At 34.6% G+C, this 24,609-nt stretch overlaps 1 protein-coding gene across 1 annotated transcript; it reads left to right on the forward strand.

The window, feature by feature from the left end:
• The first annotated feature begins 11,061 nt into the window (after positions 1–11,061).
• On the forward strand, positions 11,062–23,232 carry LOC133318566 (disease resistance protein RPV1-like). The gene is made up of 4 exons (XM_061520577.1): positions 11,062–11,226; positions 11,282–11,362; positions 18,151–18,641; positions 23,190–23,232. The coding sequence occupies exons 1-4, from the start codon at positions 11,062–11,064 to the stop codon at positions 23,230–23,232; spliced, it is 780 nt and encodes a 259-aa protein (XP_061376561.1).
• The last annotated feature ends 1,377 nt before the right edge of the window (positions 23,233–24,609 follow it).

The following is a 24,609-nucleotide window of genomic DNA, read 5'->3' on the forward strand; positions in this document are numbered from 1 at the left end:
GAATTTTCAGCTACTATCTAGGAAGTATCTGAATACTTGGAAAAATATTCAATTACGTCTCGGGCAGTATTCGAATACTTTTCGGGAAGTATTCGAATACTCCTCTGGGCAGTGGCATTTGCAATTCTGTTTCAAGATTTTAATGGTGTAATTTGTATCCCATGAGAATTATGTAACAAAACAAGGCTAAGGAGATCTTAGGGGAGTTGTCATAATAAATCCCTATGTGTTTAGTGGTAAGTTGAATGGGTAACCATAATTAACAGCTTAATAATGGTTTAAGTCAAATAGAAATGGAACGGTTAAAGGAATTTATTTAGATAAATGATGCATGTTAAAAAGAGTTATAAAGCCTTAATTTGGCATTCATAAGTATGAAGAACGAAGTATGTATAATGGAGTAACAACTGGTAAAGAGAAGGCAATAAACTTCAAGATGTTCTTTTGTTAGATTTGGATTATGAAATGGTTAAATAAGCTTATATGTAAATTATAAGTAAGAAAGTGGAACGAATTGTAACACCTCGTGTATACCCGGTTTGTTATCATGTCATTGTATTAAGCTACGCTTAATTAAATTGCGAAATAACTTTTTCTTTTCAATTATGACGTCATTATTAATTACCAAGTTGATTACTTAATCCTTTTCAAAACATTGCCTTATGTAATTGCAAATAGACAGCTATCTATACTGAATAATCTCATTACATAAATAAGTGAGTATCTATGTCACGGAACTACAACACATAGCCCGGACCATAATCCTGATACATTATAAAACTCGAATCTAAATCAACGTGGTCAAGACAACGTGGCATGGACAACCCCCATGCTCACCAAATAAGGAAACAAAGCCCAACATAGTCTCAAATCAAACAGCATGATAATGAATAAATAACATGACAACATCTAAACATATCATCATAAATAACATTTATCTAACTCAGCTCCGGCCTCCTGCCACCCGAGGTATCAACTCCCGAGTTACCTGAACCTGAAAATATGCCCTAAACGTGGGGTGAGATCTCTAAACAGAAATCTCAGTAAGACAAAGGGTCCTCAAGGATCTCTCCACCCCACGCTCACTTATATGTGCAATATAAGTTCTAAAGCAGTAAAATAGTATCAGTTCCAAAATCAGTGCAATGCAGCAGAATAATCATGTCATGTGTGTCAACTATTCTACTGGCCAGAGAAATGCAGGATTTATATACGTCTATTACCTACAATAAGTGCAAGACACCACTTGCACCCACCCACAGAATCACCCAATGGTATGTCTCCTACATACACAGGCTTACCGTCTAGGTGGAACAACAAATGCATATCATAAAGCATTTGCACATAACAGCTCAACAACATTTCAAAGTAAATACATGAAAACACATCATGCATATAAACCATTCCCCAATGGGGTATGGTGGAACCAACAATGGCTAAACCGAGGACACGAAAGCTTACCTTGCAAGCTAACTATCCAAGCCAAGCTCACACTAGCTCAATGCCCACAAACAGCACAATCACAATCTGTTTATAAAATAAATAATCATTAATATTCATTGCCCAAGGTTTCATTAAGTGATTAGGGCTCTCCAACTCATTTTAAGTGATTTCATGCAAAATCTGCTGGAGGTATTCGAATATTCCTCGATGAGTATTCGAATACTCTATGTCTCCAGAAAGTATCTGAATACTTTCACTTAAGTATTCAAATACAACAAGGTATCTGAATACTTTTCCCAACAGTATTTGAATACTACACCATGGTATTTGAATACTTTTCTTCCCAGAAAAGTATCTCAATACTTCTTCAAAGGTATTCGACTACCTGCTAATGAGTATTCGAATACTCCACGAAAAGTATTCGAATACTTATCAGACAGAATGTAGAAACTCGAGTTGTTCACTACATAAACCCATTTTTAAGTGTTCAAATGCGATTGAGAGTCCAATAACTCCCTAAACAGATGTTCATTAACATGTTTTAGACTTATATCATCATACCTTAACTCAAATGATCAAAGTTTCCCTTTTTAATGGATTAAACAAGCTTAAATCAAGAAACTACAAAAGCTATGATCATGGTATACCTCCAAGGCTCAAAACTCTGAAAATGACACTGACTTGGAGCCTCCAACACAGCTCCAAGGTGCTGACTTTACAGAACCACGAAAATGCAACACAAGATGGGTCCTTTACACCAAAAGGTGGCTTCTTGAAGCCTCCAATGACAAGAAAATGGTTCTCTCAACAAGACTCAACAACTCAGCCCTCAACTCCCACTAAGACAATAGCTACCACTCAGAAATGGAGAACCTTTCACCCTCCAAAAGCTTAAACACACTTACACAAGCAGTCTTTGTGAAGAAATCAAGAGGAATAGTGGTCTCACGAGGCTATAATGGAGAGGGAAGGTGGAGACAAGGTGGCTGCCTCAAGAACCAGAAAAAGCCACGTAGAAGAGGAAAAATGCTGAGTATCAGCCTAGGGCTTAGTGCCCTTTAATATTTATTGGCGGTTTAAGTGTAATCACACTGTATTAGCACTAATAGCTACGCTTAGCATTTTAATCCCAAACTTTGGATTCTGAACCTAGCCATTTTTCTAAGATTTGTCATATTTTTATTTTATTTTTCGCAGCACTTTGCCGGTACGCGCTTTTACTTAGCTAGTATCAGTTCTGACACCAGTTCTCATTATTTTGACTAGAAACTTGACATACTAGTCCTATATATTATTCTAGGAATATTCTCACACTTATTATAATTTTCTGGGATACTTCATCGGTACGCATTTATACCGTGGAGCAGAACCAATATCTGCACTTTTCGTCAGAAAAGCGACTTTCAACAATGTTAATCACTTTCTATAATTATTTAAGCCTTCTCATAATTATTAGGGTTAATTATGGAATTATCTTATTAATCTCATAATTAATTAATTAAATTTCTAATTTAACGGTGGAGGTTCTTACACGAATCATGTATAACATGTAATTAGCTTGCATGCAAGTGATGAATTCAATTGATAAAGAATGGAAAAATTTTATCCACGCTTTAATGAGTTTAGCTTCCGCATTTATTCAATTAAATATGTTGCGCTTAATACCATTCTGATGATAATACACCGGGTGCACACAGAGTGTTACACTTTCAGCATACACATATTCATAACTTAAAATAGGCATATTCCCCTTTCATCACATAATGCTTCAATATTACACAAGGTCCATAATTTACAAATTACAATTCTCTAATGGTAACATAATACAAATAAATCTTCAAATAAAACATAATGAATCAACAACTAGACTTAGGCAAAATATGGCATGAACAAATATGATAATATGCAGAATCTTAAATCCATATACAATGTACATGCCCTAAGTCTAGCCTATGCCAAAAGTGGCCTCAAAATGCAAAACAAGCTCTATGTCCAAGTGCTCATCCCATGGGCCTTTTGCCCACATCTCCAGCCCCACTGCTACTACCTGAAATAAACGACCCAACACGGGGTGAGATATACAAATATATATCAATAACCCAGAGATTCTGGAGATTACTTCGCCCAATAGCTCACTCAGATTTAAATCAACAATGAACTATAACAACCAAAGAAGGATAAAGCAAGGGATTTAGTGAAGTAGGGATGAATGAGGAGTAAAAATACGATGAAGCTGGAATGGTCGCAGCCAAAACCATGCAATATCCGACCCATTAGCCTTTGCCCATAGCCTACGGGTTCTCATCCAAGGAAGTGTTCCCATAACATCAACCAAGGCACCCACCACCAATACACCCAAAACATTCCTAGAGTACTCCTCAACGGATAACAACTCCATGACCCTAGGTCAACTGGAACTCCCTCATGGAGACCTATCCAGTGGAAGTTCGTAATGCCGGAAGGAAACTATCTACTGGCCAGAGACACGGTTCATCCTATGTACCCAATATACATACATATATGCTTGAGCATGTTACAACATATTATCAACATACACCTCCAACCACTACCTCCAAGGGTCATGGTGGAGCACAAACGGGGATTAACCCCAGTACCAAAGGATTACCTTGTTGAAGCTCCCTTTTAGGTAACTCCAATACAAGATATAACCGAGCCTGGTCCAACCAGAAATGCCACAATCCTTTGGTCAAAGACCAAAGGCAATCCACCAAGCTCATCATTCAAAGTTCACGTCCATGGGAGGCAACCTACAATGACCACACAAGGATCATCAATACCATGGTGCAACCAAGTCAAAATACAAAGCACCGCACTCCCACACACACACACACACACACTATGGTTCGACCAAATGGCCTAAATTACCTAGCCATGTTCTTAATTTTATTTCAAGATTTCAATAGCTCCCTAAGCTTACCACAACACCAAACCAATTCCTTAATTTCACTCTGTTACCATTCAACATCATTTTTCCTAATTATCCTCCTTTAGGCCAATTTCTACACTTAGACATATCCAATGGTTCCACTTCCAATTCACATGCATCAAACCAACATACAACCTATTTAAACACAATTCACAACCACACAACACCAATCACATGATTTTTATATCATTTTTTCCTTATTTTCCCTACATGGTCGAATTTTTCATGCATGTATACCTAGGGGTATTCAATCCAATTTCACACTTCCATACATCATATAATTCTATAATTAACTCATACAATTACTGCACAACTCAATTACACAATCCTACAACCATTCCATTTTACAAAGTCTTGAATCTCCATCATAAATTTTGCCTAAGTTACCAAATATTTCATCAACAATTTTTATGAGTTCAATCACCATAAAACATCATTCTAAGACACTTTTATCTAATACACATTTTCAATTTGAGGTTCCTAACCATATCAATCCATACAACAAGCTCTAGGATTCATAAATCAAATCCAACAATCCAACCAATGAAATGTGTTGAAACTTACCCACAATCAAGGCCTAGGACTCTTCGACACTATACCCAAGCAATGGAGGATCAAACAACTCCAAGAACATCAACTCTCATCACCAAAACCGTGGAGATGGGTCACCTTTTTCCCCCAATCTAGCGAGTTTCATGCCTTGAAAGTATCATGGTCGTGTTTAGAATGTCATTTAGTTAAAGTTTGATGTAGTGGAACATTGATTTTGGTGGTGTTCTGATGGTGTTTGATGGAGATGAAATTTTGAAACAAAACTTGCATACCAAATGGGGGGAGCCGTGGGTTTGAGAGAGAGAGAGAAAGAGAGAGAGAGAGAGAGAGAGAGAGAGAGAGAGAGGGTGGAGATGATAGTGAATAGTGCAATTGCACATGTGTTCTTAACCTACTTAAGTGAGGTGGGTCCCACCGCCACTTCACGCGATTCAAATTAATTTAAAACTCCCGCTTAAACCACTAAACTTCAATTTTTAATACTCACTGATGTCCTCTAATTGTCCTTGGTCAGATGAATCCGGAGTTTTCCGGTCGTTGGGTGAAATCACAGTTTTAAGCTGTTATGTGCACTGTGGGTACACTTCCCCAAAACCCTAATTTCAATCAATTTTTACCAGAAATCATAATTCCTAGTCCTATGTACCATTTAGAGCGTATTTCCAAACCTAGAGCTCAAAATTCATTCAACACGCTTTACGGTGCAACTGTACCGCGATATTTTTACCCGGTAAAAACACTACTCATCATTTTTTCATAAACTTACCTAACCACTCAATTTTTCGTTCTGAATCCATTTCCATGGTTAGTTTTTTCATTTGAGACCTTCTACTCAAATTTTATTTCCTAAGGTTACGTGTTTGGCAATTTACCGTTTTACCCCTTTTACGTATTTTGGCTTAGAATTCAGTATTTTCACTAATCTTTCCCTTTAATCCATATTTTAATTATAATTACATGTTTTAGAAATACGAAATGTTATTGGATGAGCCCATAACAAGAAGTATTGAATATCAATAAATTCTAAGAATGTGAATAATGAGGAGGTTAATCTAAATTTCCAGCATCACCAATAATTTAAAACTCGTCTTAATCCTAGTGCTATTGATCACCACACAGGACAGCTTCTATTAACACAGCCCAAGGAAGAGACTTGAAATGGTCAAGTAAGCCATTTACCCACATAAGACATGTATAGAATCTTTTCAAATTAAAAGGAAATATTCTACCTATTATAAAAAGCAAAGGAAATATTCTTGAAGATATCTATTGTTTTTGTCTAAATAAAAAATAAAATAAAAAACTTCTCATTGCCCGGCATAGCAACAAAATCATATGCACCTTGATTTAAATTAAAAACTTTTTCAATAGTTTCCCTTATTTCAAGTTACATATATTTGCATTAAATTTGGAAAAACAGACAATCCAGTTATTGAAGACACTTGAATGATATCACTGAATTATATAGGACAAAACCATTGATTCCCAAATTAGCATATTATTATAATTATACCCAAATATAGATGTCAGTGAAGGAACATAAAATGCTAATATGGGTGTATTTCAAGGCATAATAGAAAGGAACTACCTGGAACCATTCATGTCTCACATGAGAGAATTTTGATGATATTCACTAAATTCAGAGGTAAATTATGAAAGAGTTTCAAAAGAAAAATGAATTACTGGTGTAACTCCATTCAACTGCTTTCGAATACTAAATACTTATTCAAAGGACTCCTCAAAAAAAGAAATAAATTGCAAGTGAGTTTAGGAATTGCAAGCCATTTTAAGAAGTCAATTAGTTTAAAAATGGTATTAATGTATAGCGTGGGCTCTAATGCCCATCGTGCAGACATAAGATAAGACAATATATAAAAAAGTTAACTTATACCAAATTAACAGTGCAAAAGAAAATAAATAAAACAATATATAAAAATGAAAATACACTACACGATCGTTTACATTACACATTTTCTAAGAATTTAAGTGTTCTTTAGGATTTCTCTTCCAATGGGGCGATTGGTAGACGAGAGATTTTATTGTTTATGGGAATTACAATTTCTGGAAATATATTGGAAAAATAAATTCTCATGAATATTACCAAAAAGTTATTTGATAGGCCAAAATATTTTCAAAATTTTTGGTGCAAGAGAGGGTATTTTAGTTATGAGATTTTAAAGGAGGGTTGTTTATATCTTATAAATATGTAAGATTTTATCGGTATATGGGAATCCAAGAATACTACCCACTTAAGGGTATTATTTCATAATATTTTTATCCACAATTTTAATTTTCAAGAATGTCATTTTCCTAAAAAAAATTTAAGAATCTTGTATCAAATGTGAATAATTAAGATTCTCAAAAAGAGTTTCATGCTAATCTAAAATTTATCCGTGGCCCTAAGTTTTTTGTCCAGCTCAACAAACTTATAAGAATATTTCTTATATGTACCAACAAAATCCGACACATTTGGTAAATGATTGGATCCCTTATGCATATCGACAAAAATTCAATTCTTGGTTGTGAATATGAAATAAAATTTATTGATAGAGACAAAATTTATTTAAATAATCTCTATGCCTTGAAAGAATTAATAGGATACTTGAGGAAACTAAAAAAAAAATTTACAAGTTGACTATTCTAAGTAATTAGCACAATTAAAAACGTCCCATTCAAAGTGATTAGTCTAAAAATAGTGACGGATGGGATAAGTATAAAAAATCTTACATTATTTCAAGACTATACGATGAATAAAATAATTCCTTTGTCGCATAGTGTACGCCAGAGCGTGTTCATATTTGCTTTATATAAAATTTGAAGCGTTCCCCTAACGCGCAATATATTATGAATTTATGAACCCAACTTCACCGCAGGGGAAACCGAATTGAAGACACCCGGCGAAGTCTAGGATCGATTTATGGAAAAAAAATGTGTATTATTTTAAGGAAAATCAACTTGTCATGTTGCAGGAAAATTACTGTTTATAGCTGCAGATAGAAAACTATGGTGGGACCCACTAAAACATTAAATCAAAAAAATAAATGAACACAATCTCCATTTTCGATGTCTCTGCAACAGTAATCTTCCTACGACATGACAAGTTGATTTCCCTTATTTTAAAGGATATAAAGTTGTGTCATTGTGTGTGAGAGAGAGATAGATAAATGAAAAGAGGGTGGACAAAAAAATATAAAAACGTGTATCTCACCTTTTTGTGATAACAAAAAGATATAAATTTGTCATTTAAACAGAAAAACACTTTTGGCTTGATTTATGGGATAAATAAATCTCATGTTGCAGGAATAGTGATCTCTCATGTTAGTGAGAGCTCGATTTCCGTGTTAATATTTTCTTTCATTTTCCTTTTTTTATTTATACTAGTGGGCCCACTTGATCGTATGCAGGAGAAAAGCTGCTCACTAGAAAATGCAACCCCTTTATATATGTTAACTACCCACAGTTTCTTTATTTCCAGAAGCACTGGTCCTTGCATTGATCCTTCAGATTAATACTAATTAGAGTAATAGTGTACACGTTATACATCTTCCTCAACAACTTTGCTTCGGCTTTTGCAATTGTAATTTAATGGCTTCGTCATCTTCAACAAGCTGTTCTTCATCTCAGATAACATGGAAGTATGACGTGTTTGTGAGCTTCAGAGGTGAGGATACACGTAACAACTTCACTGATCATCTTTTTGGTGCTTTCCATAGAAAAGGAATTCTTGCTTTCAGGGACGATACAAATCTCAAGAAAGGTGAATCCATAACACCTGGTCTCCTTCAAGCAATTGAAGGGTCTCGGAAAACAGTAGCAAATAATTGCATTGGGCTGCATTTAGAGTAAGGTGAGAAGAAATGTTTATGATCTTTTTTTAAAAAATAAAATAAAATTTTAAAGTAGCTGATCTGAATGCCATTGTGATATCTAAAGTTATGAAACTCACTTCAAGTTGATCCTTTTGATAACTCTCTTTGTCTGACCAAGTTTAATTGTGACTCCAAGGTGGCACTCAACGTTCATAATGAGGAGGAGGCAAAGATAGGCTCTGTTTGATTTCTATTCTGCAGAACAGTTTCTTAATTTTAAAAACAAAAAATTTAAAAAACTTATTTGGTATGAGTTTTTTGTATTTGTTGTTCTAAAAACAACATCTCTTCTCTGGTTTTTAAAACAAAAAATAGAGAAAACCTCTTATCTGTTTTTGTTCTCTTTTCCTATTCATACTCTTAAAAGTGAAAGAAACACGGAGAACAATATTTCATTAATGACATTCTAATAATTATAATCAAACAGATTTGTTTTCTTCTTTTTTCTACAAAAACAGCTTTTATAAGTTGTTTTATAAAATAGTTTTAAAAACAAAGGGGGAAGTGGCAAAAAGGGGGGAAGTGATGCAAATTATGAAGAAGCATGTTAGCATAACACGCTTTTTTTGGTTGCTGTAGAATGCTTATGTTGGTTGGCACTCAATTACAGTGTAATGTTTACTGGAGAATGATTCCATATTTTGACATATAATATTGGGCTTTATTAGTGTTATGTAATATAATGTAAGTGTTGCTTTCAACTCTCACATCAAAAGGGAGAGAGAAAGTGGAATGATGAAAGAGAAAGAAAAACATGTGGACCCCACCTCTTTAATGTGTGTATAGGAAAATGAAGTTATATTATGTTAAATGATAAACATAAAACCTTATAATATTATAGCCTTTTTCGTTCTTGTTAGTACAAAGTTGTATAATGTTATTATAATTACGTATAGTGGCGGACCCACACTTGGACAAGTGTATGCAAGTGCGGACACAAACTCTCCTCCTCTCTTTTTTTTTCCTCCTCCTTTCAAACGGCAAAAGCACCCATCTAAGAACATTTATGGAAAGATACACTTAGTTAAAGCACTTTCCAAATGTTTAACCAAAGTAAGGCAGTCAATGACGTAGGAAGACTTGACGTGATTAATCCCGTCACCAAGGTTGACGTAACAGGCCTCCATGTCAGCCACGCACTTCAATGCCGTCACTTGGCGAGACGGCACTAGTGCAGCAAAAATTTTGACGCCACTAGCTCTTATTTGTTCCATTGCATCTGCAATTTTCATTCTCTCTCTAAAGCATTTTTCTCTCCTTCTCTCAAAAATCTCTCATCTAAATCGGTTGCCACTTTCCTCTCTGCTACCTGAACTCTCTTCGCTGCATATTCTGTGAGATTTCCCTGCCAACCGAAAAAGGCATGTTGTGTTTGAATTTTTTTTTTTTTAACTTTTTGTTATTTTTTTTTGTATATATTATTTACAAAATTTTAGGATATATATTTAATTAGAGAAATAAATAATAAAAATTATAATTAGTGAAATAATTAAATAATAATTATAATTAGTTTTTAATTAATTAATAATTGAAATTTGTAAAAGCTTAGGTTAGAAACCTAATTAGTGAATTTATCATTAATTATTGTAAATTATTTTATATGTTAATTATAAAACCTTATGATAGATGTCTAATTATTAAATATATTTGTATATTAATATTTTTATGTCAATTATAAAACCTAATTAGTGAAATAATTAAATAATTATTATAATTAGTGATTAATTAATTAATAATTTAAATTTGTAAAACCTTACAATAGAAACCTAATTAGTTAATTAATTAATAAACTAATCATTAATTGTTGTAAATTATTTTATATGTTAATTATAAAACCTTAAGATAGATGTCTAATTATTAAATATATTTGTATATTAATATTTTTATGTCAATTATAAAACCTAATTAGTGATTAATTCACATATTAATTCACTAATTAGGTTTCTAACCTAAGCTTTTACAAGTTTCAATTATTAATTAATTAAAAACTAATTATAATTATTATTATTTATTTCACTAATTAAATATATATCCTAAAATTTTATAAATAATATATACAAAACAAAATAACAAAAAGTTAAAAAAAAATGAAACACAACATACCTTTTTCGGTTGGCAGGGAAATCTCACAGAACATGCAGCGAAGAGAGTTCAGGTAGCAGAGAGGAAAGCGGCAACCAATTTAGATGAGAGACTTTAGAGAGAAGGAGAGAAAAATGTTGTAGAGAGAGAATGAAAATTGCATATGCAATGGAACAAACAAGATCTAGTGGCGTCAAAATTTTTGCTGCACTAGTGTCGTCTCGCCAAGTGACGGCATTCAAGTGCGTGGCTGACATGGAGGGCGGTTACGACAAATTTGGTGACGGGATTAATCATGTCAAGTCTTCCTACGGCATTGACTGCCTTACTTTGGTTAAACATTTGGAAAGTGCTTTAACTAAGTGTATCTTTGCATTAATGTTCTTAGATGGGTGCTTTTGCCCCTTTCAAACAGAAGCAACGAGATTTTCTGGCATGGCTTCAGAGTGTAACAACTTGTGCACCTGTTGTAAGAACAGAAAAGAGTTCAGCAAACTCCCAGCCTCAGACCAATCATTCCATTCTTCTACAAAAAGAGCACATAAAAACCCAGTCAAAAGTTGCCCTTTTCTTCTCTAAAATTCCCTTCTTTCTTCTTCTCTCTCTAAAATCCTAGTCTTGATTTACAAAAATAAAATAAAAAATCCTAGTCTTGTTGTGACCACCACCTCCACCTTGAACTCTCTCCTTCTGTTTCTTATTCCTAAATTAGCTTAGCGAGCTCCGTTATGTATACATCAAACTCAAACAACAAGTACCTAACAAAACCAGAAAATGCCAAATCATCACAGCTGCACCACCATCTCTATCTATCTCTAAATACACACACATATTTATAGATACATTCATTCTTTATCTAATTTTTTATTACAACTATATTATTCACTATTCAACAGGCTCAACTTTCTATTCATTGCCCACGATGGAAAAAACAAATATAAATAATAAAGAAAAATAATTATTATAATAATTAAAAAGTTTTAATTTTAGTTAAAAAAGTTAAAGAAAAATATTATAAAAGTGGCATTATAAGATAAATACCTTGTACTTTTTTGTGGAGTAAAAGAGTAACACTACAAGGTAAATTATCTCGATAACAATTCCAAACGTGTTAATGGTGATGAGAAGGTGCACATGTTTTTTTTTTTTCTCTTTTAATGCATTTAAATTTTTTTTAAAAAAAAAAATTGGTGGCATTGTCCCCAAAACCCTACCACTAAATGTGTGGACACAAATGAAATTTTCTGGATCCGCCACTGGTTACGTACATATGCAATATTGACTGAAAAGTTTTGGAACCTAGTTATTAAACTCAACCCTAACTAAGGAAGCCTAATTACGTACAAAGTTGTATAACGTCATTACAGTTATGTACATATGCAATATTGACTGAAAAGTTTTGGAACCCTAGTTATTAAACTCAACCCTAGCTAAGGAAGCCTAGTTACGTACAAAGTTGTATAACGTTATTATAGTTACGTACATATGCAATATTAACTGAAAAGTTTTGGAACCCTAGTTCTTAAACTCAACCCTAGCTAAGGAAGCCCCAATCTATGATTTCTTTCACAGTTGGGCTCCTAGGTGACTCCCTACAACCTTGTAGGTCTCAAGCTACAAGACTTGAGAATTTACTCAAGCTTTGGCTATTAACACTGACCTCCTTGGTCAGATTTCAAGAGCCTAAGGAAAACTTAAAAGCACCCTATAAAAGTCAACGCAAAGCACAATCCCTAAAACAAACCTGCAACTTCAATCAAGATTAAAAGACAACAGTCACTATATCTTTGTTTTCTCTTTCAAATTCTTACTTAAATAGAATCTGATTAAGATTCTTATTTGGAAATTTTCAGCCTTAATCCACTTAGTCTTCATAAATAGATCTGATTAAAATGATGAAAAATCTGTTTAATAGCATTAGACTATGCTGGAATTTCTTGCAATTAGAAATTGTCTGTAGTTAATGAAGCTTTAATATTAAGTATAGGAAAAATTTATATTTACAGACTTTTGTTTATAAACTCAACTACATATTTCTGGGAGTAGACTCAATTAGGAATGCATTTCCGGAAATACATAGTATAGTTGGTAAGACTTTATAAACAAAAAAAATTATTGATATAACATATCCCATGAGTATATATTTGACTGATTTTTTAATTCAAGTGAGATATTGTACTCTTTTTCCAACATGTCTCGGCCTAGCAGCAGATACAAGTATCATAAATTATTAGCAATGATCAATCTCAATGGAATTGCATGCTCCAGCAGTTTCACCCAGACAGAAGATGTGAGTTCTGATTGTGCAGCAGTAGCCATATTAGCGACACAAGGATTTATGGCATCTCTGGTATTAACAGCACTACCTGGCTACCTGCAGTTGGAATAAGTTTCAAACCACAAATTCAACCTGTCTTATTGAATCACAGAATCAGAACCCAAGTATAAGAAGTCATAGCACCTTTTGAGAGTAAATACTATTGATGAAATAAATATTCAACTGCCATCATCAGTCTTAGTGGAGTTTGATCCACCTGCAGGTTCTTGTACTAACACTGAAACTGCAGATGAAATTTCTAAATGTTATTGTTTGTTCTAGTACTAACTTCTTTTAAAAAGGAATAATTTTATTTTCACCCCATATAGTTACATGTGTTTTCAAATTTATCATTTAGAATCATTGTGATTATAAAAATGTATCATTTAATCTATTGTGGTTTCAAAATATCATGTATATCTATTGTGGTTACAAAAATATATCACTTAGATCTCTTATAGTCTTTTATATGCACACAGGTTATTTTCAAAATATCATGTATATTATATATTTTCAAAATATCATGTATATCTATCATGTATATCACTTAGATCTCTTATAGTCTTTTACACGCACGCAAGTTATTTTCAAAATATCTTGTGGTTATAAAAATATATCACTTACACTTATATGCATTTGATTCATGATAAAAATAAATAATTTATTTAACTAATATGTCTTTAATTTATTTTGAATAATATTCTTAATTTTAAATATATTACATAACTAAAAAAATTTAAGATGATTTTTAAAATAATTTGAAAATAAATAACTTTAAATATTTTTTAAATTTATTCAATAATTAATTTTATTAAAATTTTATTTGATAATATCGTAATTATATAAAATAAAAGTTAGAAAAATATAAAATTATATATTTATAAGACCATTGTTGTTTAAGTGATATATTTTCAATACAATGAGTGTAAGTGAATGTTTAAAATTATGGGGGGTTAAATGATAAATTTATTTAACCACAATAGATATGAATGATAAGTTTGAAAGACGAGGCAGTGTTATAAAAATCGGATCGGACCAGCTGGGTCGAGCCAAAAATCGATAAACTAATCATGTGACAGTTCGGGTAAAGTAATAGATCAGACATGCAAACAAACTGGTGTGACTCGGTGTGAACTGGAATAAACCGGCCGGTTTTACTAAAATCGGTGACTCACTGGGTCAAAAAAGAACAACATAAGGGAAGGAAAAACATCGGAGAAAATGGAACAGTGGCCGTCGGGGATGGTGCAGATGTCTTGGCCAGCAATGGGGTCCACCAGGGAAGGCCACATGGTGGTACAGATGTCTCGCGAGAGATCTGGTCGGTGCAGAGGCGGCAGAGGCAATAAACAGACGAAGAAGAAGAAGCTTGAACTTGTTGATACTTGAACTACTGTGGCCACTATGGCAAATAAGAAGAAGCGGATAAAGAGACGATAGCTAGAAACAATAGCTATTGCCTATTTTCAAAAAAGAGATGATAGCGTGATAAAAACAAAATTGGGAATATGATGGGTTTGTTGTAAGAGTGAAATAGCTGTTTGTTTCTCTTCACCAGCCAATGCTTTTGTACTTTGCATTTATTATATTGTATTGGAAAATGAAATGTACTAAATTGCATTTATTGTATTGTTAAAGTGAAATGAGTAGTTTATTATAGGGTTTTATAATTCTCAAGTTACATGAGAATTGAAATCTTATGTTGTAGAGGCAAAAAGCATGTGAGACCTATATGTTAGAAAAAGAAAAAAATTATATGTAAGACTCGCGTCAGCATGAAAATCGAAGGGTGTGTAGGAAGATTTCAATTCTCATGTTGAATGAGAATTATAAAACCTTTTATTATATTGTCAAATGAAACGACTCTTTTGCACAGCTACAACTTTTTGAAAAATTTATTATATTAAATTGTATTTGAAATGTGATATTTTTTCTTTTGAAATACAAAATGTAATATTCATTACTAATAAAGTTAGAATATTTATTTACCAAAAAAAAAGACAATATTTGAAATTGAAATTATTTTTTTTAAGTTTTTAAATATATTTATAATTTTTTATAAGTTTTTAAATATATTTATAATTTTTTATATAAATTATAAATTTACATATACTCACCGGGTTATATGATTCAACCAGTGACTCACTAACCCAGTACTTCGACCGGGTCAATAATCGAGTCGAGTTTAATAATATTGGATGAGAGGTGAAGTGAACAGCAATACACCATTAAATCATAAGAGCGAAAATGAAGTTTTCTCTTTTAAAAATCATCTAATAAATTACATTTATTATTATTATTATTATTAATAATAACTTACTTTATTTAATTTCCTTATAAGTTCATACCTTTCAATTTCCAATAACAATAAATATTTATCTTTTTAAAATTTCCAAATTTAAAATTTCCTAAATAATTAACATAAAAATAAAATTATCAAAATTTAGCCTTTTATGAAGTTATAATTGTTAGAAAAAGCCAAATGGAACTTCATTTTACCGCCCACAATATGACAAACTTTCAAAAACTATAATAGAAAAATTAAAACAACTTTATTAAATTAATTTCAATTAGTAAAATATTACACATAGTAAAGTTCAGCACCACTTCAAAAAAAACTCATTAAAAGTACGAATTTTTTTTTGGAACTCAAAAAGAACATATCCTATTATATATTTCATATATATATATATATATATATATATATATATATATATATATATATATGTATGTATGTATTCTATTAACTATATATAAAATGATTACCAAAAAAAAAACTATATATAAAATAAAAATATGGAATTCAATATATTTTATTAAAATAATAGAAAGAATTGAAAAAATGAATAAAATAAAATAAATGGTATTTGAATTATGAACTGAAAAGAAAATCTTACTATATGAAAGTGCCACTCACAATGTCTTTTTATAAAACTTGATTTTTTTTTATTTAAAAAAAAAGAATTAAATTTTTTTACTACAAAAAGAATTAAATACTTGGTTTTCAAAGGATTATTTTTAGCTTTTATTGATGTAGAAAACAAGTATCATAACTCATTTCAAAAACTCAATCCCATCGAAAGTACATTAGAATAAAATTGATAAAGTGATACAGATGGCAGATGTGAGTAGTCCATACTTGTATTTTTGTTTCTTTCAGGCCCAATACTTCATATTTCATATATATCAAAATGTTACAAAAATGATCAATATAGATTAAAATAATAAGCTAACTACTTCTAGATCTAAATTCCAAGTTATGAAGAACCGTTCAACTTAAGTGGCATTTTGTTGCCACTAATATAATAGAATTCCTATCAAATCCAAATCAGCTGTATGCGTAATTTACAAACCAACACATACAACGATGACTTATATGAGCGATGATATTATTCGACTTGCAAAGCATTAAAAGCTTGGAAAAATAATATAACGAGTTTGATGAATAAACTTATATAATAGTATGCTTTCGTCACAGTTGTTAAGATCATAATGTATTGTATCAAGCTAAACAAGCCTTAAGTAATTAAAGATATGTAAAAATTTGAGGATCTTCCTTAAAACATATCACCATGACAAAATTCTTATATTTATTTGTCGTACACTAACAATCTAGAGCTGCAAAGCCTCCATTCTCCATGCCTGCCATATGGAAAACAGTTACGTAATGTTTGGTTCAAGAGTTTTCTCCAATTTCCTAGCGAAGTGCAGAAGACATTCTCAATTCCCCATGTTTGATTCACCGATGTGATGAATTTTACCCATCAATGCCACTCGCCTGTCAATTCACAATTGCATGTAAAAATCAACAAAATCACTGTTTCAGAAAGCATCTTTGAAGGTGGTATCTGTGAAAAAATCGACTAAGTTATTCGAGTGGTACAAAAGGGTGACAACATTACTCCTGACACCTGAGCCGTTGGAACAATTGGTTGTAATAAAATAGGGTTATTTTTATAAGGATAAATTTGTAATTTCATTAAATTTTCTCATCAATATTTTATCTTCAATCAAACACACATTCAGTAATTTCATTCAATTTTTCTGATAAAATTTTGCTCAACCAAACAACTTTTTTAAAATTTTTCTATCTAACTCACTTTCTCTGCAGATCTCTAGTATTTACATTTTCTTAGTAAAAAAAAATTTCATCTCAACCAAACACCCTAGTATTTCAATTAATCTACTCTTCGGATTCAGCTAAAGTTATAAATTTAGAGGACTTGTAAAAATATTTATTACGACATGACTCTTCTAAGTAATTAGCATTTCACCCCAGAACCACCCCCAGTTAACGTACAAGACGGTGGAGAAATAAAATAAAGGGTTTTATAAGAGTTATGGTGTAGAAAAAATGATTATGTAATGTTACAGAGATTCATTTTGCGTGCCATAATTTTTTTTCTTTACTTCAAAAAGTGTGAACCCCACAAAATATTATGTGTATAAGAAACTTTTTTATGTAATGTGAAATGATAAATACAACCTCCTGAAATAAAATTCCTGTGTGTTTTCATGCGAGTAGGAGAATTTACTTTCTTGTTTGTCTGCCACAGTGAAAAAGGGCAGTGGAAGAATTAAATAAGTTAATCTTTATAAAAAAAGTGGAAGCGTCGGAAACCATGATGGACGTGTCGGAAAAGGGAAAATTGAGAGAACTTTCCAACGAAGGTGGATTGAAAAATCTAACTCAAATTCGATAAAGTGGAGAGGGTATCAACGCCTAAACCGCAATGGCGTTCATGTTATAAAGAGGAAAAAGAGTTTCCCTTATTAATCGCAACTGAACTTCGCCACATAGAAAGCAGAGGCATTCAAATATATCTTCACTACCCACAGTTTCTTTATTTCCATAAACACTTATCCTTGCATTGGAGCTTCCCAGTAACGCGAATAGCCTAATACAATTTGTGTACAATTTATATATCATCCTTAACAAGTTAGCTTTGGCTTTTGCAATTGTAATGGCTTCATCATCATCCTCAACATGCAGTTCTTCATCTCGGATGACATGGAAGTATGACGTGTTTGTGAGCTTCAGAGGTGAGGATACACGTTACAACTTCACTGATCACCTTTTTGGTGCTCTCCAAAGAAACAACATTGTTGCCTTCAGGGATGATACAAAGCTCCAGAAAGGCGAATCCATAGCACCTGAGCTCCTACAAGCTATTGAAGGCTCTCGAATTTTTGTTGCTGTCTTCTCAAAAAACTACGCTTCCTCAACATGGTGCTTGCGAGAACTCGCAAAGATCCTCGATTGCGTTCAAGTATCTGGAAAACTTGTTCTGCCTATTTTCTATGATGTTGATCCATCTAAGGTGCGAAAACAAAGTGGGGGATTCGAGAAAGCCTTTGCGGAACACGAAGAAAGATTCAAAGAAGATTTAGAGAAGATGGAGGAAGTGCAAAGATGGAGAGAAGTGTTGGAAATCGACAATCACACAGAATCGAGAAAACAGAAAAAGAGATAAGAGTAGAGAGATTGACACGATGATTTACCCTGGTTCACCCAATATAGGCTACGTCCAGCTTGTCTGTACTATATTCACCTCACCGCCACTCGTTACGAGTCTCTCGGTTTACAAGGCAAATATAAATAGGATTACAAGAAACCCTAACAGCACTATTCATGGGCCCAAGCCCAAACTGCTAAGAAAATTACAATAGAAACAGAGGCCTAAACAATTAGGGCCAACATCATCATGTGAAGTATGAGCCATACCCAACATTCTCCCACTTGGTGAATGCTTCACATGTTTCTTCAATCCCAATGCATCTGTACACCATTCAAACTTCTCCGAAGTCACTGCCTTGGTCAGAAAATCAGCATTGTTGACCTTTGTGTCAACCTTCTCCAGCAATACAACCTTGTCTTCAATCTTCTCTCTGATGAAGTGGTACTGTATGCCGATATGCTTGGTCCTCGCATGGAAACCTGGGTTCTTAGCCAAGAAAATGGCGCTCTTACTGTCACACCCAACGATCATCTCTCCTTGTGCAAAGCCAAGCTCTTTGCACAACCTCCGTAACCAAATAGCTTCCTTAACAGCATGTGTCAAGGCCATGTACTCAGCCTCTGTAGAAGATAAAGCAACAGTGCTCTGCCTCTTACTCATCCAACTGATAGCTCCGCCAAATGAAGAAACAACATATCCACTTGTAGATCTTCTACTATCAATGTCACCTCCCCAATCAGCATCCACAAAGCATCTCAGCTCTAACAATGTCTGTCCCCTTGAGCCCTTCACGCCTTCATAGCATAACCCAAGGTCAGACGTACCACGAAGATAGCGGAACACACGCTTCACAGCCGTCCAATGCTCATTTCCTGGCTTGGACATATACCTGCTCAATACTCCCACTGCTTGAGCAATATCAGGTCGAGTACAAATCATGGCATACATCAGACTCCCTACTGCACTAGCATAAGGAACTGACGCCATCTCTTCTTTTTCTTCTTCAGTCTTGGGACACTGGTCAGCCGATAACTTAGAACTAGTAGACATGGGAGTCAACACAGGCTTGCAGTCAGTCATCTTGAATTTCTTCAGAACATCTTCTATGTACTTCTGCTGACTTAACCATAATCTTCGTTTGTCACGCTCCCTCTTAATCTGCATACCCAAGATCACATTTGCAGCGCCTAGATCTTTCATTTCAAACTGCTTTGCTAGCAGTCCTTTAACAGTGCTGATCATTTTCAAACTGTTTCCAACGAGTAACATGTCGTCAACATACAAAGTTAGAATAACAAAGTCACCTTCTAACCTTTTCACATAAACACAGTGATCAGCATCACAACGGTCAAAGCCAAGCTTCAGCACATAAGTGTCGAACTTCATGTACCACATCCTTGGGGACTGCTTCAGGCCATACAGAGATTTATTCAGCTTGCAGACTAGCTCCTCTTTGCCTCTTGCAATGAACCCCTCTGGTTGCTTCATGAAAATAACCTCCTCCAAATCACCATGAAGAAAAGCTGTCTTCACATCTAGCTGCTCCACCTCTAGGTCATATGCAGCTGCTACAGACAAAACCAGTCTTATGGAATTTAACTTTGCAACAGGTGAAAATACCTCACCATAATCAACCCCTTCTGTCTGTGAATATCCCTTTGCAACCAATCGAGCCTTGTAGCGTTCAATCTCCCCATTGGCACCAACCTTCTTCTTGAACACCCACTTGCAACCAATTACTTTTCGGTCTGCAGGTAGATTCACCAAACTCCAAGTTTGGTTTTTCATCAGAGACTTCATCTCTTCTTTCATAGCTTCCTCCCACTGTTTGGCATCCTCCGAGCTCCTCGCATGTTTTACAGTGCTCGGATCATCACCTGTAATACTTAATGCACAAACATCATCACTAGCACACAGGATATAATTTTCAGGTGTATACCTCTCAGATGGTCTTCTTTCCCTCGTGGATCTCCTCAGCACTGGTGCTTCAACCTCAGCCTCAGTTTCAGAAAATTCATCCTCTACCTCATTATATTCAGCAGCTTCAGAATTCAAATTTTCCAATTCAACCTGTGAGTTTATTGTATCCTCTTTCAAACCCACATCCAACTCCACTGTCTGTGACTTTTCAGGAGCTTCAGGAAAAATCTGATTCAACTTAGATTCTCTGAATACAACGTCTCTGCTGTAAGTTACACTTCTAGTATCCGAATTCCACAACTTATAACCTTTGACGCCATCCTTGTACCCAATAAAGATACACTTTTCAGATTTACTGTCAAGCTTGTTTCTTTTCTCCTTGGGTACGTGCATATAAGCTTCACAGCCAAACACTCTGATATGAGATACGTCTGGCCTTTTTTTAAACAGTGCTTCATACGGAGTCTTCTCCTTCAAAGCTGATGTAGGAGATCTGTTCTTCAGATAACAAGCAGTAGCCACTGCCTCTGCCCAAAACTCAGTTGCCAAGCCTGCACCGCTCAGCATACTCCGTGCTTTCTCCATGAGAGATCGATTCAACCTCTCTGCCACCCCATTCTGTTGAGGTGAGTAGGGCGTAGTCTTCTGTCTTACAATCCCATTGCTCGCACAAAAATGGTCAAATTTTGTTGAACAGAACTCCCCTCCATTGTCAGTTCTCAGCACCTTGATTTTTTGATCAAATTGATTTTCCACCAAAGCCTTGAACTCGCAGAATTTATCGAACACTTCATCCTTGCTGCGCAAGAAATATAACCACACATATCTTGAAAAATCATCAGTAAAAGAAACATAATACCTTGATTTTCCATGTGATGCTACAGGTGTGGGGCCAAACACGTCGCTGTGTATCAAGTCCAGAACCCCCTCAGCTCTTCCTCCTATGGAATCAAAAGATACCCGATTTTGCTTCCCTTGCAGGCAATGCTCGCAAAATCCAAACCCCATAGAGCAGCTCAGAATTCCATCCACCAACTTCTTTGATGTTAGAGTCTCCAGACCTTTTCCTCCAATATGCCCCAGCCTCCTATGCCATAACATAGCAGTGTCTTCCTCCGCCTGTTCTGAAACATAGCTTTCACCACTGAATACTGTGCTACCCAGCAGTTTCCATAATTTACCATGACGCTCTCCTCTTGCAATAACCAAAGCTCCTCGAGTCAGCTTGCAAGAATACTTGTCACTGCTAAAATTAATACCAGCATCTGCCATACTACCAACGGAGATCAGATTTCTGGTAAGCCCCGGAATATGCATCACACCCGGCAGATTCTTGACTGTCCTGTCACTCATCTTCAACTTTACCTTCCCACGCCCCACAATTGCATGAGTCGTGTCATCTCCCATTCTAACTGTACCGCCAGAATACGATTCATAGGTGCAGAACCACTCCCTATGAGGTGTCATATGAAACGATGCTCCAGTGTCAATAATCCAATCATTACAGTCATTATGACTCAAACGCCATGTACAGGTCCCCTGTACTATCATCATCATCCTTCTTTGTACCCGAAGCAGACGGTTGTGAATCATCCCGCTTCTCAGGACCTACACTTTTACTTCTGCAATTCCTTCTCAGATGTCCAACCTTTTTGCACCTCCAGCACCTCATTTCAGATTTATCAGATTTATCAGATTTATCACGGGACTTTGATCGTCCCCTCGATCTTCCTCTGTGACTAGACTTTGATTTGTCATCACTCCTCCCTCTAGCAACCAGAGCCTCATTGTTGGTACCTTCAGAACCTACCCTTCTCATCTCCTCAGACAATAAGGCAGCAACAACCGTCTCAAACGACAGTTTATTAACACTAGTACCAATTGACACAATGATGTGCTCCCAAGAGTTGGGCAGTGAACACAACAAGGTGCAAGCTTTGTCTTCCTCGTCCAGGTTAATGTCTATAGACGAAAGTTGTGCACAAATAGTATTAAATTCATTTAAATGAGCAGAGAAGAATCACCTTCGCTCATCCGCAGATTATACAGCCTCCTTCGCAGGAACAGCTTGTTCACGAGTGACTTGCTCTGATAGAGACTTCCCAGCTTCGTCCAGAGATCCTTCGCGGTCTTCTCAGAAGTTACGTTCACCAGAACGTTATCAGCCAGGCATAACCAGATCAGGCTTCGCGCCTTTCGATCGTCTCTGGTCCACGCCTTCAACTCCTTCGACTCGCCATCACCTGACGTTTCTTCACCGACAGGTTTTGTTGGTACGGACGGCTTATCATCTTCGATCACGTACCACACGTCCCTGTCAACGAGCAGAGCCTCCGTCTTCAGCTTCCATAACTCGAACCCTTTTCCTCCGAACTTTTCAACAGCAGCTATTCATGGGCCCAAGCCCAAACTGCTAAGAAAATTACAATAGAAACAGAGGCTTAAACATTACCTAGCCTCTACGGGCCCGGGGGCGCTGCCCCCCGGACCCCCGCCCGCTCAACTGGGAGCGGGACCCCAGTTGCCTTTCTGCTGACCCCGACAATTAGGGCCAACATCATCATGTGAAGTATGAGCCATACCCAACAAGAAGCTCTGACACAAGTGGCCAATCTCTTTGGTTGGGATATACAGAATAAGTAAGTTATCTTCTCTGATATTGATTTTTTTGTGCCTGTGCATGGTATTGACGGAGCAAATTTAAGGTTTTCATCAAAGATCTTAATTTATGCCCTGCTGAATTTGATTGTTTCTTACTGAAGATTTGGTGTTCATGGATTTACCCTTTTGAAACTAGAATTGAGAGAGAGTACTGTGCAATCTGTTGAAGTGGTAACACACAAATTGGGTCCAAATTTATAATCTTTGTGAAATGAGTTTTTAAAATGTAAAAAGAATACTCTGTTATCTTGTCCTGTATATGTACTTTTTATTTTGGTTTTGATAGGTGTTGATCTTGTGTTCTTTATTTTCTTTCCACTTTCAGGCCATAATATGTAGGGGACTTTGACCAAAATAACCCACTCTGAATAATATTTTATCAGTATGCCACGGTTCATTTCGAATTTTCCAAAATGCCACGTCGCAATCCCGCTACATCACCAAGCGAGATTCCAAGACGACACGTGGCGGTCAACCATTGAGCCCCATTCTCGCTTATCTGACAAGCAAGAATGGCTTGTCAATCAGACACTGAAAAGTTCTCCACGTGTCATGTTCTCCCCATTCGCGCTGGTCAGAGAAGCTAGAATGGTACACATCGTACGACTTCCTGACACATGTTGGACGCGTGGCAGCTTCTCCTTATTCACGCTTGTCAGTAAAGCGGGAAACAGTCTATATAATCCCACTCCCAACCCCACCCCCATCACTTTCATCTTTTCTTCTTTCCAACTTTTCTTCTCTCAAAAGTAGTTGTCTCTCTCCGCGGCGGACCTGTTCAAGGTTAGTGTATATTTAAATTTTTTTTTTCTTTTAATTATCAGCATGTGTATTGTAGTAGTTATAAGTTAATTTTGTGTTGTAGTTAAATATTAGAATTAGTAAATTAGTTTTAGTATTTAATTTTGATATTGTTGTTAGTATAGCATTTGTTAATAAAAAAGTATAGGATAAATATATAATTATTTTTTTATTATATAAATTAGGAGAATCAGTAAATTTTAGGTTAGTTAATTTTTTTAATTAATAATTAGGATAGTAATAATTTAATATTGTTGTGATTATTAGGATTTATTAATAAAGAAATTATAGGATCAAAGACATTGTTAATGTTAATATTAATATTTAGTTAAATATTATTTAGGGATTTATAATTATCGTAATTAGTAATTAGATTTTGTATTGAAATTTAGTTTATTTTCAATAGTAGCATTTGTTAATAAAAAATTATAGGAAAAAAATGTAATTATTTTTTATTGTTGTGATTAGTTTATTTGTAGGATAGTAAATTATTTTAATTAGTAATTAGGATAGTAATAATTTCATATTGTTGTGATTATTAGGATTTATTAATAAAGA

The sequence above is a fragment of the Gastrolobium bilobum genome, unplaced genomic scaffold, assembly GCF_033153095.1.
Source record: "Gastrolobium bilobum isolate Gb01-03AN ecotype WA unplaced genomic scaffold, APGP_CSIRO_Gbil_v1 utg4057, whole genome shotgun sequence".
NCBI classification, from domain to species: Eukaryota; Viridiplantae; Streptophyta; class Magnoliopsida; order Fabales; family Fabaceae; genus Gastrolobium; species Gastrolobium bilobum.